The 16,561-nt window shown below is 37.8% G+C and overlaps 1 protein-coding gene across 1 annotated transcript in view; it reads right to left on the bottom strand.

The window, feature by feature from the left end:
* Nucleotides 1–3,037: 3,037 nt before the first annotated feature.
* The window catches only part of LOC133181329 (mucin-17-like), a 28,780-nt gene continuing 15,256 nt past the window's right edge, over nucleotides 3,038–16,561 (bottom strand). Inside the window, 4 exon segments of the mRNA XM_061315848.1 lie at nucleotides 3,038–3,399; nucleotides 3,670–3,865; nucleotides 4,405–4,847; nucleotides 5,548–16,399. Coding sequence (XP_061171832.1) covers nucleotides 3,038–3,399; nucleotides 3,670–3,865; nucleotides 4,405–4,847; nucleotides 5,548–16,399 — 11,853 coding nt within the window.

Raw genomic sequence — 16,561 nt, forward strand, 5'->3', positions numbered from 1 at the left:
CAATATCTAGTATGTAGTTTTTGGAGATCAGGTCTTCCAACAATATGTTGGAATTCCCGTGGGTACCAATTGTTTAATGTCCAGATTTTTTGTTTGCTGATAATTAGACCTTCTGAGCTGAGGATTTAAGAAAGCTAATGTTAACGTAAACCTGGCCAATTCATCAGACTGGTAAAAATTCACATTAATCATGTTAATGTAAGATAAAAACATAGACCTAAGCATATTGGATAACCGAAGGTAAAATTCTCCCCAATTCATTTATTGTGATTGTCTACTCCAACTGGTTATGTTATCGAAACGGGAATAGCTAATAATTTCGTTTTCTTTATTTAATAATTTCGTTTTCTTATTTAATAATTTCGTTTTCTTTATTAAAAAAATTCGTTTTCTTTATTAAATAATTTCGTTTTCTTTATTTAATAATTTCGTTTACTTTATTTAATAATTTCGTTTGTTTTTTATTTAATAATTTAGTTTTCTTTATTTCATAATTTCGTTTTCTTTTTTGGTTGACGTCTCTATATGAGTTAAAAATTCTCGAATAGGACGTAAAACAACGAACAATCAATCAATCATCTTTTTGATTTGCACTATTGGGCTTCCGTATTATTCACTGTATTGATTTTAAAAAACCCTCCCCCAAACCTGCAACAGTCTGTCGTGTATGAGCAAGGAGCTTTGCCTACTGATAAACTGATTTATAATTTGTTTAATTAAACATTCAGAGTGCCAAAACTTTTTCCTTCAAAACGATTTTCCCACGGAGAATTAATTTTTTATTTGTGTACATGTATATGTTATGTAGTCCGTGGGCTATACAATCGTTTCATAATATTGCTTATCAAAATAAATGAAAATACCAGAGGGAGAGAGAGAGAGAGAGAGAGAGAGAAGAAACGATCATACACGCGTTTTTATGCAAAGATAGGAACATGTACATGTACTATTTTAGCATTTTGACATAATTATTGACAATTATGAATACGAATTCCCTTCTCGGCAGAAATATGGATATTTATAGTACATTATACAGGTATAATAAGGTATAATAAATATAATAAAGTCCTTTAATTCATGGTTTTTTATACATATACAGAATATTTTTTCAAAGTCTGATCATTACTTTCAGCAGTGATTTAACCCCAGAATGACCAGGATTGATATGTAAAATCCAGCAATATATATATTGATCTTGTACAACATATACGATGACTTATATACAAATGGCAAATTTGCTATAGATAAAAATTATAACCTTAACTTCAATTTATTATGGACTCTTAAAAAATGCTTAACAAAATGCTCTATTCTAATTGTTGAAGATTGCGATAAAAGGTCGGCTGAACTGCCTTTCCCCTTTAATGAACCGTTAAACTTAGGTGATGCGTATTGCCGTTGACTGACTTTAAAGTGGGAGGGAAGCGATTTCAGTTATTTCCTTTGATCTGGTAACAATGTGACGTAGCATCTAAATTTCTCGACTTGGAAAGCGTCAGAGTGTCACGAACAGAGAAATACCTAATGTGTTCTGCAATCAGCTCTATGTACAATTGTACATGGATAAAAAAGGTAAATAACAAAAAAGAGAAAAATGTACACTCTATAATAACTGAATTTTATTTTCAAAATTCAAATGCACTAAATAAGGTTTTGAAACTTAATAAATTAATTATTTAACAAATAAACATGATTTTTGATATGTTTCTAATTTAATCACAAGTAAATATATTCAGACAGAAGTTGAAGCAATATCAAAAGTCATTTCTGTAAATTACCAAAATGACCAGCACCGAGAGGTTCAATCTTTTTCCCTCTCTCTAAGAAAATCGCCTTTATTAGATAGTATTTCTGTTCGACTTTCTGAACATTCAATAACATTTCTCTTTAAAAACACAACTGAAGAACATTACATCAAATCACTCTTAAAACAAATCATTTGAACTTATATCTTAAAAAAATATTTAACATAACTTGGATTAACATAATAAACGTACGAAACTTTAATCTTGGAAGAGGTAATTGCAGTTCGATTATACTTAGAAGTTGGAATAGCTATAATAGTTAGAATTATAGTAGTTGTTAAAGAAATTGTAGTGGTAGAAATTGTGTAACTAGGGTGAGATATGTAGTTTTTTTTTGTTATGGTTGTTCTAAAACACACAGAGGAGAGGTTGTAGTTGGTGTTGGAGAAATTATTGTATTTGTAAGAATGCTTCAAGTTGTTGGCGTGGTTGTGGAAGTTGTTGTTGGAGAAGCTGTAAAACTTCTTGGAGTGGTTTTGGTTGTTGTTGGAGTAGTCGTAGTTGTTGGAGTGGTTGTAGTTGTTTCTTGAGTTGTTGAAATAGTTGTTGGAGTGGTTGTATTTGTTTGAATGGTTTTAGCAAAAGTTGTTATTGTTGTTGGAGTGGTTGTTGTAATTGTTGTAGTGTTTGTAGTAGTTGTTGGAGTGGTTATTTAAGTTGTTGGAGTAGTTTTAGGTATTGGAAAGGTTGTTGTGGTATTGGAATGGTTGTAGCTTCTAGGGTAGTTGTAGCTGTTGGAGTGCCTGTAGTAGTTGCCAGATCTAGAGTGGTTGTTATTGCTCGAGTGGTTGTACTAGTAATTGAATTTGTAATAGTTCTTGGAGTACTTGTAGCTGTTGGAGTGGTTGAATTAGTTGTTGAAGTGTTTCTTGTAGTTGTGGAATTAATTGTAGATGTTTGTTGTACTTGTTGGAGGAGATATAGAAGTTTTTGGGGTGGTTTTTGATGTTGGAGTCGCTGAAGAAGTTATTGAAGTGTTTGTTGTAATTTTTGGAGTGGTTGAAGAAGTATATGAATTGTTTGTTAAAGTTGTTGGTACGATTGTCGTCGCTGTTGCATTTGTTGGAAAAGTTGTAATTTGTGGAATGATTGGTTTAGTTGTTGGAATGGTTGAAACTGTTAGATTGGGTGTAGTTGAAAGAGTAGATATAATAGATCTTGGATTTGTTGCACTAAATATTTGAGTAGATGAAGCTGTTGGAGTGGTTGTAGTAATTGTGGGAGTAGAAGTTTTAAGAATGGTTGTAGTTCATGTAGTGGATGAAGTAGTTGTTGGACTTTTGTTGTAGCTGTTTGAGCAGCTGCAGTTTTTGGAGTGGATGTTGTTGTTGGCAGATTTGTAGTAGTTGAGTGGTAATCACTGTTGAGTTGCTTGTTGTATGTGTTGGAGTGTTTGTTTTGTTTGGAGTGGTTGTAGGAGTAGTTGGAGTAGTTGTTTTAGTTGTTAGAGTTTTTGTACTTGTAGGACTGGTTTTTAGAGTTGCTGTAGAAGTTGTTGGAGCATTTGAATTTGTTGGAGTGGTTGTTGTAATAGGAGTTTGATTGGTTGTAGTTTTAGAAGTGGATGAAGAAGTTGTTGAAATGGTTGTCGTAGCTATTGAAGTAGTTGTTTTCGTATTTTGAGTGATTTACTATAGTTGTTGGAGTAGATACACCAATTGTCGGAGTGCTTGTTGTGTTTGTTGGCATGTTGTATGTTGAATCATTGTAATAGTTGTTGGAGTGAATAAAGTTGTTGGAATGGTTGTATTTGTTAGAGTGGTAGAAAAAGTTGTTTGATTCTCTGTCGTAGGTGTTGGAGTGTCTGTAAATGCTGAAGTGGTTGTAGTTGTTAAGGTGCTTGCAGTATTTGTGGTTGTTGTACTTGGAGTGGTTGTAAGAGTTGTTGGAATGGTTGTTGTGCATTGATTTGTTGTAGTGGTTGTTGGAGTTGTAATAGTTTATGGAGTAGTTGTATTAGTTGAAGTGCTTGTTATGGTTGTTGGAATAGTTGTAGTTGTTTGAGAGATTGTTGCTGTTCGAGTGGATGTACTAGTTGTTGGAGATGTCATAGTTGTTAAAGTGATTGTAGTAGTTGTTGAAGTGATTGTAGTAGTTGTTGAAGTGGTTGTAGTAGTTGTTGAAGTGGTAGCAATAGTTGTAATAGTGGTTGACATTGTTGGAATAGTTGTAGTTGTTGAAGTGGTTCAATTTGGTGTTGGAGTGTTGGTTGTTTTCGGAGTAGCTGTAGTTGTTGGCGGAGATGAAGTAATGATTTGATTGGTTGTAGCTGTTGAGGTGCTTGAAGTAATTGTTGGAGTGTTTATTGTGCTTGGAGTGGTTGAAGAAGTTGTTGGAGTGCTTGTGGATGTTGGAGTTGCTGTTGTAATTTTTGGAGTGGTTGTTGGAGTTGTTAGATTTTTAGAAGTTGTTAGTGTAGTTGCTGCAATTGTTAGAGTTGTTGTAGGAATGGTTGGTGTAGTTGGTGGAATGGTTGTAGTTGTAGATGGCAGAGTGGATATCCTTGTTGTTGAAGTTGCCATAGTTGTTGTAATGGATGATATTATTATTTGAATATTTGTTGTAGTTGTTAGATTTGTAACAGTTATAGAAGTAGTACTAGCTTTTGGAATGGTTGAAGAAGGTATCGAATGCTTGGTTGTAGTTGTAAGAGTAATTGTAGGAGTCTGAATTGTTCCAGCTGTAGAGGGGGTGTAGAAGTTGTTAGAGTGGTTGTTGAAGTGGTTGAAGAAGCGGTTGGAGTGTTTGCTGTAGTTGTTGAAGTGGTTTTTGTAAATGAAATGGTTATGTTAAATGTTAGAGTTTTCGTTGTTGATGGAATGATTTTGAGAAATGTTGTAGTTGTTGTTGGGTCATTTGTAATTATGAGAGTGGTTGTTGTAGTAGAAGTTGGAGTGGTTGTAGTGATTGTGAGATTAGATGAAGTTTTAAGAATGGTTGTAGTTCTTGTAATGGGTGATGTAGTTGTTGGACTCTTTATTGTTGTTGTTTGAGAAGCTGTAGTTTTTGGAGTGGATGTTGTTATTGGCAGATTTGTAGTAGCTGTTAGACTGCAGGATATAACTATTAAGTTCCTTGTAATATGTGTAAGAGTGTTTATTTTGTTTGGGGTGTTGAAGAAGTTGGAGTGCTTGAGGTTGCTGAAGTGGTTGTGGTGGTTGTTATAGATGTAGGAGTGCATTTAGTAATTAAAGTGGCTGTGTAAGTTGTTAGAGATGTAGTTGTTGGTGAAGGTGAAATAGTTGTTAGATTAGTAGCTGATGAGGTCCTTAATGTAGTTGTTGGGGTGTTTACTGTGCTTGGAGTGGTTAAAGTAGTTGATGGAGTGCGTGTAGATGTTGGACTGGTTGTGGTAGTTTTTGGAAATTATGGTGGAGTTGTAGAAATTGTTTGTGTAGTTGCCGCAGTTGTTAGAGGATTTGAAGGAGTGGTTGTTGTATTTGATGGAATGGTTGTAGGCGTTGAAGTGGGTGTACTAGTTGTTGGAATCGTCATAGTTCTTGAAGTGAATGAAGATATTCTTGGAGTGGTTGTTGTAGTTGCTGGAGTTGTAACAGTTGGATAAGTTGCAACTTTTGCAGTGGATGAAGTAGGTATTGAAAAGTTTGTGGTAGTTGTTAGGTTAATTTTAAGTGTTTGAATTGAAGCAGTTAATGGAGGGATGTAGAAGTTGTTGGAGTGGTTGTTGTTTTTGGAGTGGTTGAAGAATTTTTTGGAGTGCTAGTTGTAGTTATTGGAGTGCCTGTAGTAATTGGAGTTGTTGCTGTAGTTGTTAGAGATTTTATTGCTGTTGGAGTGGTTTTCAGAGACGTTGCTGTTGGAGTATTTATAGTTATTGGAGTGTCTGATGTAGCATGAGTTGGAATGATTGTAGCTTTCGAAGTGGTTGAAGAAGCTGGTGGAGTAGTTGTAGTAGCCGTTGTAGTTGTCATGGTATTTCCTGTTGCTGTTATGGTTGTTGGAGTGCTTGCAGCAGTTGTCGGAGTGCTTGTTGTGGTTGTTGTACTGGTTGTTATTTTCGGAGTCATTGAAGTAGACGATCGACTTGAAGATGTTGCAATGATTGTATTTGTTGGAGTGGTAGAAGTAGTTTTCTTTGTAGGTGATGGAATGGCTGTAATTGTTGTTGGAGTGGCTGCAGTTGTTGGAGTGGTTGTTGAACTTGTTCTTAGGGTAATTTTAGGTGTTTGAATTGATGCAGTTGTTGAAGGGGATGTAGAAGTTGTTGAAGTGGTTGTTGTTTTTGGAGTGGTTGAAGAATTTTTTGGAGTGCTAGTTGTAGTTATTGGAGTTCCTGTAGTAATTGGAGTTGTTGCTGAAGTTGTTAGAGATTTTATTGCTGTTGGAGTGGTTTTCAGAGACGTTGCTGTTGGAGTATTTATAATTATTGGAGTGTCTGATGTAGTATATGTTGGAATGATTGTAGCTTTCGAAGTGGTTGAAGAAGCTGTTGGAGTAGTTGTAGTAGCCGTTGTAGTTGTCATGGTATTTCCTGTTGCTGTTATGGTTGTTGGAGTGCTTGCAGCAGTTGTCGGAGTGCTTGTTGTAGTTGTTGTACTGGTTGTTATTTTCGGAGTCATTGAAGTAGACGATCGACTTGAAGATGTTGCAATGATTGTATTTGTTGGAGTGGTAGAAGTAGTTATCTTTGTAGGTGATGGAATGGCTGTAGTTGTTGTTGGAGTGGCTGCAGTTGTTGGAGTGGTTGTTGAACTTGTTCTTAGGGTAATTTTAGGTGTTTGAATTGATGCAGTTGTTGAAGGGGATGTAGAAGTTGTTGAAGTGGTTGTTGTTTTTGGAGTGGTTGAAGAATTTTTTGGAGTGCTAGTTGTAGTTATTGGAGTGCCTGTAGTAATTGGAGTTGTTGCTGTAGTTGTTAGAGATTTTATTGCTGTTGGAGTGGTTTTCAGAGACGTTGCTGTTGGAGTATTTATAGTTATTGGAGTGTCTGATGTAGTATGAGTTGGAATGATTGTAGCTTTCGAAGTGGTTGAAGAAGCTGGTGGAGTAGTTGTAGTAGCCGTTGTAGTTGTCATGGTATTTCCTGTTGCTGTTATGGTTGTTGGAGTGCTTGCAGCAGTTGTCGGAGTGCTTGTTGTGGTTGTTGTACTGGTTGTTATTTTCGGAGTCATTGAAGTAGACGATCGACTTGAAGATGTTGCAATGATTGTATTTGTTGGAGTGGTAGAAGTAGTTGTCTTTGTAGGTGATGGAATGGCTGTAGTTGTTGTTGGAGTGGCTGCAGTTGTTGGAGTGGTTGTTGAACTTGTTCTTAGGGTAATTTTAGGTGTTTGAATTGATGCAGTTGTTGAAGGGGATGTAGAAGTTGTTGAAGTGGTTGTTGTTTTTGGAGTGGTTGAAGAATTTTTTGGAGTGCTAGTTGTAGTTATTGGAGTGCCTGTAGTAATTGGAGTTGTTGCTGTAGTTGTTAGAGATTTTATTGCTGTTGGAGTGGTTTTCAGAGACGTTGCTGTTGGAGAATTTATAGTTATTGGAGTGTCTGATGTAGTATGAGTTGGAATGATTGTAGCTTTCGAAGTGGTTGAAGAAGCTGTTGGAGTAGTTGTAGTAGCCGTTGTAGTTGTCATGGTATTTCCTGTTGCTGTTATGGTTGTTGGGGTGCTTGCAGCAGTTGTCGGAGTGCTTGTTGTGGTTGTTGTACTGGTTGTTATTTTCGGAGTCATTGAAGTAGACGATCGACTTGAAGATGTTGCAATGATTGTATTTGTTGGAGTGGTAGAAGTAGTTGTCTTTGTAGGTGATGGAATGGCTGTAGTTGTTGTTGGAGTGGTTGCAGTTGTTGGAGTGGTTGTTGAACTTGTTCTTAGGGTAATTTTAGGTGTTTGAATTGATGCAGTTGTTGAAGGGGATGTAGAAGTTGTTGAAGTGGTTGTTGTTTTTGGAGTGGTTGAAGAATTTTTTGGAGTGCTAGTTGTAGTTATTGGAGTGCCTGTAGTAATTGGAGTTGTTGCTGTAGTTGTTAGAGATTTTATTGCTGTTGGAGTGGTTTTCAGAGACGTTGCTGTTGGAGTATTTATAGTTATTGGAGTGTCTGATGTAGTATGAGTTGGAATGATTGTAGCTTTCGAAGTGGTTGAAGAAGCTGTTGGAGTAGTTGTAGTAGCCGTTGTAGTTGTCATGGTATTTCCTGTTGCTGTTATGGTTGTTGGAGTGCTTGCAGCAGTTGTCGGAGTGCTTGTTGTGGTTGTTGTACTGGTTGTTATTTTCGGAGTCATTGAAGTAGACGATCGACTTGAAGATGTTGCAATGATTGTATTTGTTGGAGTGGTAGAAGTAGTTGTCTTTGTAGGTGATGGAATGGCTGTAGTTGTTGTTGGAGTGGCTGCAGTTGTTGGAGTGGTTGTTGAACTTGTTCTTAGGGTAATTTTAGGTGTTTGAATTGATGCAGTTGTTGAAGGGGATGTAGAAGTTGTTGAAGTGGTTGTTGTTTTTGGAGTGGTTGAAGAATTTTTTGGAGTGCTAGTTGTAGTTATTGGAGTGCCTGTAGTAATTGGAGTTGTTGCTGTAGTTGTTAGAGATTTTATTGCTGTTGGAGTGGTTTTCAGAGACGTTGCTGTTGGAGAATTTATAGTTATTGGAGTGTCTGATGTAGTATGAGTTGGAATGATTGTAGCTTTCGAAGTGGTTGAAGAAGCTGGTGGAGTAGTTGTAGTAGCCGTTGTAGTTGTCATGGTATTTCCTGTTGCTGTTATGGTTGTTGGGGTGCTTGCAGCAGTTGTCGGAGTGCTTGTTGTGGTTGTTGTACTGGTTGTTATTTTCGGAGTCATTGAAGTAGACGATCGACTTGAAGATGTTGCAATGATTGTATTTGTTGGAGTGGTAGAAGTAGTTGTCTTTGTAGGTGAAGGAATGGCTGTAGTTGTTGTTGGAGTGGTTGCAGTTGTTGGAGTGGTTGTTGAACTTGTTCTTAGGGTAATTTTAGGTGTTTGAATTGATGCAGTTGTTGAAGGGGATGTAGAAGTTGTTGAAGTGGTTGTTGTTTTTGGAGTGGTTGAAGAATTTTTTGGAGTGCTAGTTGTAGTTATTGGAGTGCCTGTAGTAATTGGAGTTGTTGCTGTAGTTGTTAGAGATTTTATTGCTGTTGGAGTGGTTTTCAGAGACGTTGCTGTTGGAGTATTTATAGTTATTGGAGTGTCTGATGTAGTATGAGTTGGAATGATTGTAGCTTTCGAAGTGGTTGAAGAAGCTGGTGGAGTAGTTGTAGTAGCCGTTGTAGTTGTCATGGTATTTCCTGTTGCTGTTATGGTTGTTGGAGTGCTTGCAGCAGTTGTCGGAGTGCTTGTTGTAGTTGTTGTACTGGTTGTTATTTTCGGAGTCATTGAAGTAGACGATCGACTTGAAGATGTTGCAATGATTGTATTTGTTGGAGTGGTAGAAGTAGTTGTCTTTGTAGGTGATGGAATGGCTGTAGTTGTTGTTGGAGTGGTTGCAGTTGTTGGAGTGGTTGTTGAACTTGTTCTTAGGGTAATTTTAGGTGTTTGAATTGATGCAGTTGTTGAAGGGGATGTAGAAGTTGTTGAAGTGGTTGTTGTTTTTGGAGTGGTTGAAGATATTTTTGGAGTGCTAGTTGTAGTTATTGGAGTGCCTGTAGTAATTGGAGTTGTTGCTGTAGTTGTTAGAGATTTTATTGCTGTTGGAGTGGTTTTCAGAGACGTTGCTGTTGGAGTATTTATAGTTATTGGAGTGTCTGATGTAGTATGAGTTGGAATGATTGTAGCTTTCGAAGTGGTTGAAGAAGCTGGTGGAGTAGTTGTAGTAGCCGTTGTAGTTGTCATGGTATTTCCTGTTGCTGTTATGGTTGTTGGAGTGCTTGCAGCAGTTGTCGGAGTGCTTGTTGTGGTTGTTGTACTGGTTGTTATTTTCGGAGTCATTGAAGTAGACGATCGACTTGAAGATGTTGCAGTGATTGTATTTGTTGGAGTGGTAGAAGTAGTTGTCTTTGTAGGTGATGGAATGGCTGTAGTTGTTGTTGGAGTGGCTGCAGTTGTTGGAGTGGTTGTTGAACTTGTTCTTAGGGTAATTTTAGGTGTTTGAATTGATGCAGTTGTTGAAGGGGATGTAGAAGTTGTTGAAGTGGTTGTTGTTTTTGGAGTGGTTGAAGAATTTTTTGGAGTGCTAGTTGTAGTTATTGGAGTGCCTGTAGTAATTGGAGTTGTTGCTGTAGTTGTTAGAGATTTTATTGCTGTTGGAGTGGTTTTCAGAGACGTTGCTGTTGGAGAATTTATAGTTATTGGAGTGTCTGATGTAGTATGAGTTGGAATGATTGTAGCTTTCGAAGTGGTTGAAGAAGCTGTTGGAGTAGTTGTAGTAGCCGTTGTAGTTGTCATGGTATTTCCTGTTGCTGTTATGGTTGTTGGGGTGCTTGCAGCAGTTGTCGGAGTGCTTGTTGTGGTTGTTGTACTGGTTGTTATTTTCGGAGTCATTGAAGTAGACGATCGACTTGAAGATGTTGCAATGATTGTATTTGTTGGAGTGGTAGAAGTAGTTGTCTTTGTAGGTGATGGAATGGCTGTAGTTGTTGTTGGAGTGGTTGCAGTTGTTGGAGTGGTTGTTGAACTTGTTCTTAGGGTAATTTTAGGTGTTTGAATTGATGCAGTTGTTGAAGGGGATGTAGAAGTTGTTGAAGTGGTTGTTGTTTTTGGAGTGGTTGAAGAATTTTTTGGAGTGCTAGTTGTAGTTATTGGAGTGCCTGTAGTAATTGGAGTTGTTGCTGTAGTTGTTAGAGATTTTATTGCTGTTGGAGTGGTTTTCAGAGACGTTGCTGTTGGAGTATTTATAGTTATTGGAGTGTCTGATGTAGTATGAGTTGGAATGATTGTAGCTTTCGAAGTGGTTGAAGAAGCTGGTGGAGTAGTTGTAGTAGCCGTTGTAGTTGTCATGGTATTTCCTGTTGCTGTTATGGTTGTTGGAGTGCTTGCAGCAGTTGTCGGAGTGCTTGTTGTGGTTGTTGTACTGGTTGTTATTTTCGGAGTCATTGAAGTAGACGATCGACTTGAAGATGTTGCAATGATTGTATTTGTTGGAGTGGTAGAAGTAGTTGTCTTTGTAGGTGATGGAATGGCTGTAGTTGTTGTTGGAGTGGCTGCAGTTGTTGGAGTGGTTGTTGAACTTGTTCTTAGGGTAATTTTAGGTGTTTGAATTGATGCAGTTGTTGAAGGGGATGTAGAAGTTGTTGAAGTGGTTGTTGTTTTTGGAGTGGTTGAAGAATTTTTTGGAGTGCTAGTTGTAGTTATTGGAGTGCCTGTAGTAATTGGAGTTGTTGCTGTAGTTGTTAGAGATTTTATTGCTGTTGGAGTGGTTTTCAGAGACGTTGCTGTTGGAGTATTTATAGTTATTGGAGTGTCTGATGTAGTATGAGTTGGAATGATTGTAGCTTTCGAAGTGGTTGAAGAAGCTGTTGGAGTAGTTGTAGTAGCCGTTGTAGTTGTCATGGTATTTCCTGTTGCTGTTATGGTTGTTGGGGTGCTTGCAGCAGTTGTCGGAGTGCTTGTTGTGGTTGTTGTACTGGTTGTTATTTTCGGAGTCATTGAAGTAGACGATCGACTTGAAGATGTTGCAATGATTGTATTTGTTGGAGTGGTAGAAGTAGTTGTCTTTGTAGGTGATGGAATGGCTGTAGTTGTTGTTGGAGTGGCTGCAGTTGTTGGAGTGGTTGTTGAACTTGTTCTTAGGGTAATTTTAGGTGTTTGAATTGATGCAGTTGTTGAAGGGGATGTAGAAGTTGTTGAAGTGGTTGTTGTTTTTGGAGTGGTTGAAGAATTTTTTGGAGTGCTAGTTGTAGTTATTGGAGTGCCTGTAGTAATTGGAGTTGTTGCTGTAGTTGTTAGAGATTTTATTGCTGTTGGAGTGGTTTTCAGAGACGTTGCTGTTGGAGAATTTATAGTTATTGGAGTGTCTGATGTAGTATGAGTTGGAATGATTGTAGGTTTCAAAGTGGTTGAAGAAGCTGTTGGAGTAGTTGTAGTAGCCGTTGTAGTTGTCATGGTATTTCCTGTTGCTGTTATGGTTGTTGGGGTGCTTGCAGCAGTTGTCGGAGTGCTTGTTGTGGTTGTTGTACTGGTTGTTATTTTCGGAGTCATTGAAGTAGACGATCGACTTGAAGATGTTGCAATGATTGTATTTGTTGGAGTGGTAGAAGTAGTTGTCTTTGTAGGTGATGGAATGGCTGTAGTTGTTGTTGGAGTGGCTGCAGTTGTTGGAGTGGTTGTTGAACTTGTTCTTAGGGTAATTTTAGGTGTTTGAATTGATGCAGTTGTTGAAGGGGATGTAGAAGTTGTTGAAGTGGTTGTTGTTTTTGGAGTGGTTGAAGAATTTTTTGGAGTGCTAGTTGTAGTTATTGGAGTGCCTGTAGTAATTGGAGTTGTTGCTGTAGTTGTTAGAGATTTTATTGCTGTTGGAGTGGTTTTCAGAGACGTTGCTGTTGGAGTATTTATAGTTATTGGAGTGTCTGATGTAGTATGAGTTGGAATGATTGTAGCTTTCGAAGTGGTTGAAGAAGCTGGTGGAGTAGTTGTAGTAGCCGTTGTAGTTGTCATGGTATTTCCTGTTGCTGTTATGGTTGTTGGAGTGCTTGCAGCAGTTGTCGGAGTGCTTGTTGTAGTTGTTGTACTGGTTGTTATTTTCGGAGTCATTGAAGTAGACGATCGACTTGAAGATGTTGCAATGATTGTATTTGTTGGAGTGGTAGAAGTAGTTGTCTTTGTAGGTGATGGAATGGCTGTAGTTGTTGTTGGAGTGGTTGCAGTTGTTGGAGTGGTTGTTGAACTTGTTCTTAGGGTAATTTTAGGTGTTTGAATTGATGCAGTTGTTGAAGGGGATGTAGAAGTTGTTGAAGTGGTTGTTGTTTTTGGAGTGGTTGAAGATATTTTTGGAGTGCTAGTTGTAGTTATTGGAGTGCCTGTAGTAATTGGAGTTGTTGCTGTAGTTGTTAGAGATTTTATTGCTGTTGGAGTGGTTTTCAGAGACGTTGCTGTTGGAGTATTTATAGTTATTGGAGTGTCTGATGTAGTATGAGTTGGAATGATTGTAGCTTTCGAAGTGGTTGAAGAAGCTGGTGGAGTAGTTGTAGTAGCCGTTGTAGTTGTCATGGTATTTCCTGTTGCTGTTATGGTTGTTGGAGTGCTTGCAGCAGTTGTCAGAGTGCTTGTTGTGGTTGTTGTACTGGTTGTTATTTTCGGAGTCATTGAAGTAGACGATCGACTTGAAGATGTTGCAGTGATTGTATTTGTTGGAGTGGTAGAAGTAGTTGTCTTTGTAGGTGATGGAATGGCTGTAGTTGTTGTTGGAGTGGCTGCAGTTGTTGGAGTGGTTGTTGAACTTGTTCTTAGGGTAATTTTAGGTGTTTGAATTGATGCAGTTGTTGAAGGGGATGTAGAAGTTGTTGAAGTGGTTGTTGTTTTTGGAGTGGTTGAAGAATTTTTTGGAGTGCTAGTTGTAGTTATTGGAGTGCCTGTAGTAATTGGAGTTGTTGCTGTAGTTGTTAGAGATTTTATTGCTGTTGGAGTGGTTTTCAGAGACGTTGCTGTTGGAGAATTTATAGTTATTGGAGTGTCTGATGTAGTATGAGTTGGAATGATTGTAGCTTTCGAAGTGGTTGAAGAAGCTGGTGGAGTAGTTGTAGTAGCCGTTGTAGTTGTCATGGTATTTCCTGTTGCTGTTATGGTTGTTGGGGTGCTTGCAGCAGTTGTCGGAGTGCTTGTTGTGGTTGTTGTACTGGTTGTTATTTTCGGAGTCATTGAAGTAGACGATCGACTTGAAGATGTTGCAATGATTGTATTTGTTGGAGTGGTAGAAGTAGTTGTCTTTGTAGGTGATGGAATGGCTGTAGTTGTTGTTGGAGTGGTTGCAGTTGTTGGAGTGGTTGTTGAACTTGTTCTTAGGGTAATTTTAGGTGTTTGAATTGATGCAGTTGTTGAAGGGGATGTAGAAGTTGTTGAAGTGGTTGTTGTTTTTGGAGTGGTTGAAGAATTTTTTGGAGTGCTAGTTGTAGTTATTGGAGTGCCTGTAGTAATTGGAGTTGTTGCTGTAGTTGTTAGAGATTTTATTGCTGTTGGAGTGGTTTTCAGAGACGTTGCTGTTGGAGTATTTATAGTTATTGGAGTGTCTGATGTAGTATGAGTTGGAATGATTGTAGCTTTCGAAGTGGTTGAAGAAGCTGGTGGAGTAGTTGTAGTAGCCGTTGTAGTTGTCATGGTATTTCCTGTTGCTGTTATGGTTGTTGGAGTGCTTGCAGCAGTTGTCGGAGTGCTTGTTGTAGTTGTTGTACTGGTTGTTATTTTCGGAGTCATTGAAGTAGACGATCGACTTGAAGATGTTGCAATGATTGTATTTGTTGGAGTGGTAGAAGTAGTTGTCTTTGTAGGTGATGGAATGGCTGTAGTTGTTGTTGGAGTGGTTGCAGTTGTTGGAGTGGTTGTTGAACTTGTTCTTAGGGTAATTTTAGGTGTTTGAATTGATGCAGTTGTTGAAGGGGATGTAGAAGTTGTTGAAGTGGTTGTTGTTTTTGGAGTGGTTGAAGAATTTTTTGGAGTGCTAGTTGTAGTTATTGGAGTGCCTGTAGTAATTGGAGTTGTTGCTGTAGTTGTTAGAGATTTTATTGCTGTTGGAGTGGTTTTCAGAGACGTTGCTGTTGGAGTATTTATAGTTATTGGAGTGTCTGATGTAGTATGAGTTGGAATGATTGTAGCTTTCGAAGTGGTTGAAGAAGCTGGTGGAGTAGTTGTAGTAGCCGTTGTAGTTGTCATGGTATTTCCTGTTGCTGTTATGGTTGTTGGAGTGCTTGCAGCAGTTGTCGGAGTGCTTGTTGTGGTTGTTGTACTGGTTGTTATTTTCGGAGTCATTGAAGTAGACGATCGACTTGAAGATGTTGCAATGATTGTATTTGTTGGAGTGGTAGAAGTAGTTGTCTTTGTAGGTGATGGAATGGCTGTAGTTGTTGTTGGAGTGGTTGCAGTTGTTGGAGTGGTTGTTGAACTTGTTCTTAGGGTAATTTTAGGTGTTTCAATTGATGCAGTTGTTGAAGGGGATGTAGAAGTTGTTGAAGTGGTTGTTGTTTTCGGAGTGGTTGAAGAATTTTTTGGAGTGCTAGTTGTAGTTATTGGAGTGCCTGTAGTAATTGGAGTTGTTGCTGTAATTGTTAGAGATTTTATTCCTGTTGGAGTGGTTTTCAGAGACGTTGCTGTTGGAGTATTTATAGTTATTGGAGTGTCTGATGTAGTATGAGTTGGAATGATTGTAGGTTTCGAAGTGGTTGAAGAAGCTGTTGCAGTAGTTGTAGTAGCCGTTGTTGTTGTAATGGTATTTCCTGTTGCTGTTATGGTTGTTGGAGTGCTTGCAGCAGTTGTCGGAGTGCTTGTTGTAGTTGTTGTACTGGTTTGTATTTTCGGAATCATTGAAGTAAATGTTGGACTTGAAGACATTGTTGGAATGATTGTTTTTCTTGGAGTGGTAGAAGTAGTTGTCTGTGTAAGTGTTGGATAGATTGTAGTTGTTGTTGGAGTGAGTGTAGTTGTTGGAGTGTTTGTTGTCCATGTGTTAGAAGTAGTTGTCAGAGTGGATGTTTTGCTTAGAAAGGTTTTAGTAGTTGTTGGAAAGGTTGTATTACTTGTTGGAGTATTTATAATAGTTGTTGGATTTTTAACAGTTGTTGGAGTAGTTGTTGTTGCTGAAGTGGTTGTTGTAATCGTTGGAATGGTATAAGTTGTTATAGAGGTCTTTGTTATTAATGGAGTGGATATACTAGTTGTTGGAGTTGTCATAATTGCTTTAGTGGATGAAGTTATTGTTGGAGTTGATGTTGTAGCTGTTGGAGTTGTAACAGTTCTAGGAGTAGTTGTAGCTGTTGAGGTGCTTGAAGTAGTTGTTGGAGTGTTAATTGTGCTTGGAGGGCTTGAAGTATTTGTTGGAGTGCTTGTAATTGTTGGACTGCCTGTAGTAATTTTTGGAGTAGTTTTTGTAGTTGTTAGCGTAGTTGCTGCAGCTGTTAAAGTTTTTGTAGGTGTTGGAGAGGTTGTTGTAGTTAGTTGAACAGTTGTAGTTGTAAGAGTTGATGAAGTTGTTGGAGGGGTTGTAGTTGGAGTTGTTGTTGTAATTGTTCGAGTGGTTGTTATAGTGGTTGGAATAGTTGTAGTTATTGTATTTATTGTAGGTATTTTAATGTTTGTGGACGTTGGAGGAGAAGATGTAGTGTTTGGAGTAGTTGTAAAAGTATTTTGAGTGGAATTTGTAGTGATTGGAGTAGTTCTTGTAGTTTTTAAAGTAATCGTTATAGGATATGGAGTGGTCGTTAAAGTTGTTGGAGAAGTTTTAGTTGTTGTTTTAGTTGTAATAGTTGTTGGATTGGTTGTTGCAGTTGTTGAATTGATTTTAGGTGTTTTTTGAGTGGTTGTTGTAGTTGTGCTTTTAGATATTATAATGATTGTAGTAGTTGTTGGAGTGGTTATTGAATTATTCGGAATGGTTGTTGTAGTTTTTGGAGTAGTTGTAATAGTTTTTCGACTGATTTCAGAAGTTGGAGATGTAAAAAAAGGGATGGTTTTTGTAGAAGCCGTTGAAGTAACAGATTTTATAGTAGTCTGAATTGTTTTATTTGGAAAAATTGTATTAATTGGAGTGGTTTTAGAAGGAGAATTTGTAGATGTAGGATATGTTTTATTATGAATTGAAGAAGTCGCAGTTACAATAGTTTTATTGGATATTCTTGGAGCAGAAGGCGTTTGATTTATAGTGTGCTTTAT

The sequence above is a fragment of the Saccostrea echinata genome, unplaced genomic scaffold (genome assembly GCF_033153115.1).
Source record: "Saccostrea echinata isolate AGI-Se365-2 ecotype Australia unplaced genomic scaffold, CSIRO_AGI_Sech_v1 ptg000008l, whole genome shotgun sequence".
NCBI lineage: Eukaryota > Metazoa > Mollusca > Bivalvia > Ostreida > Ostreidae > Saccostrea > Saccostrea echinata.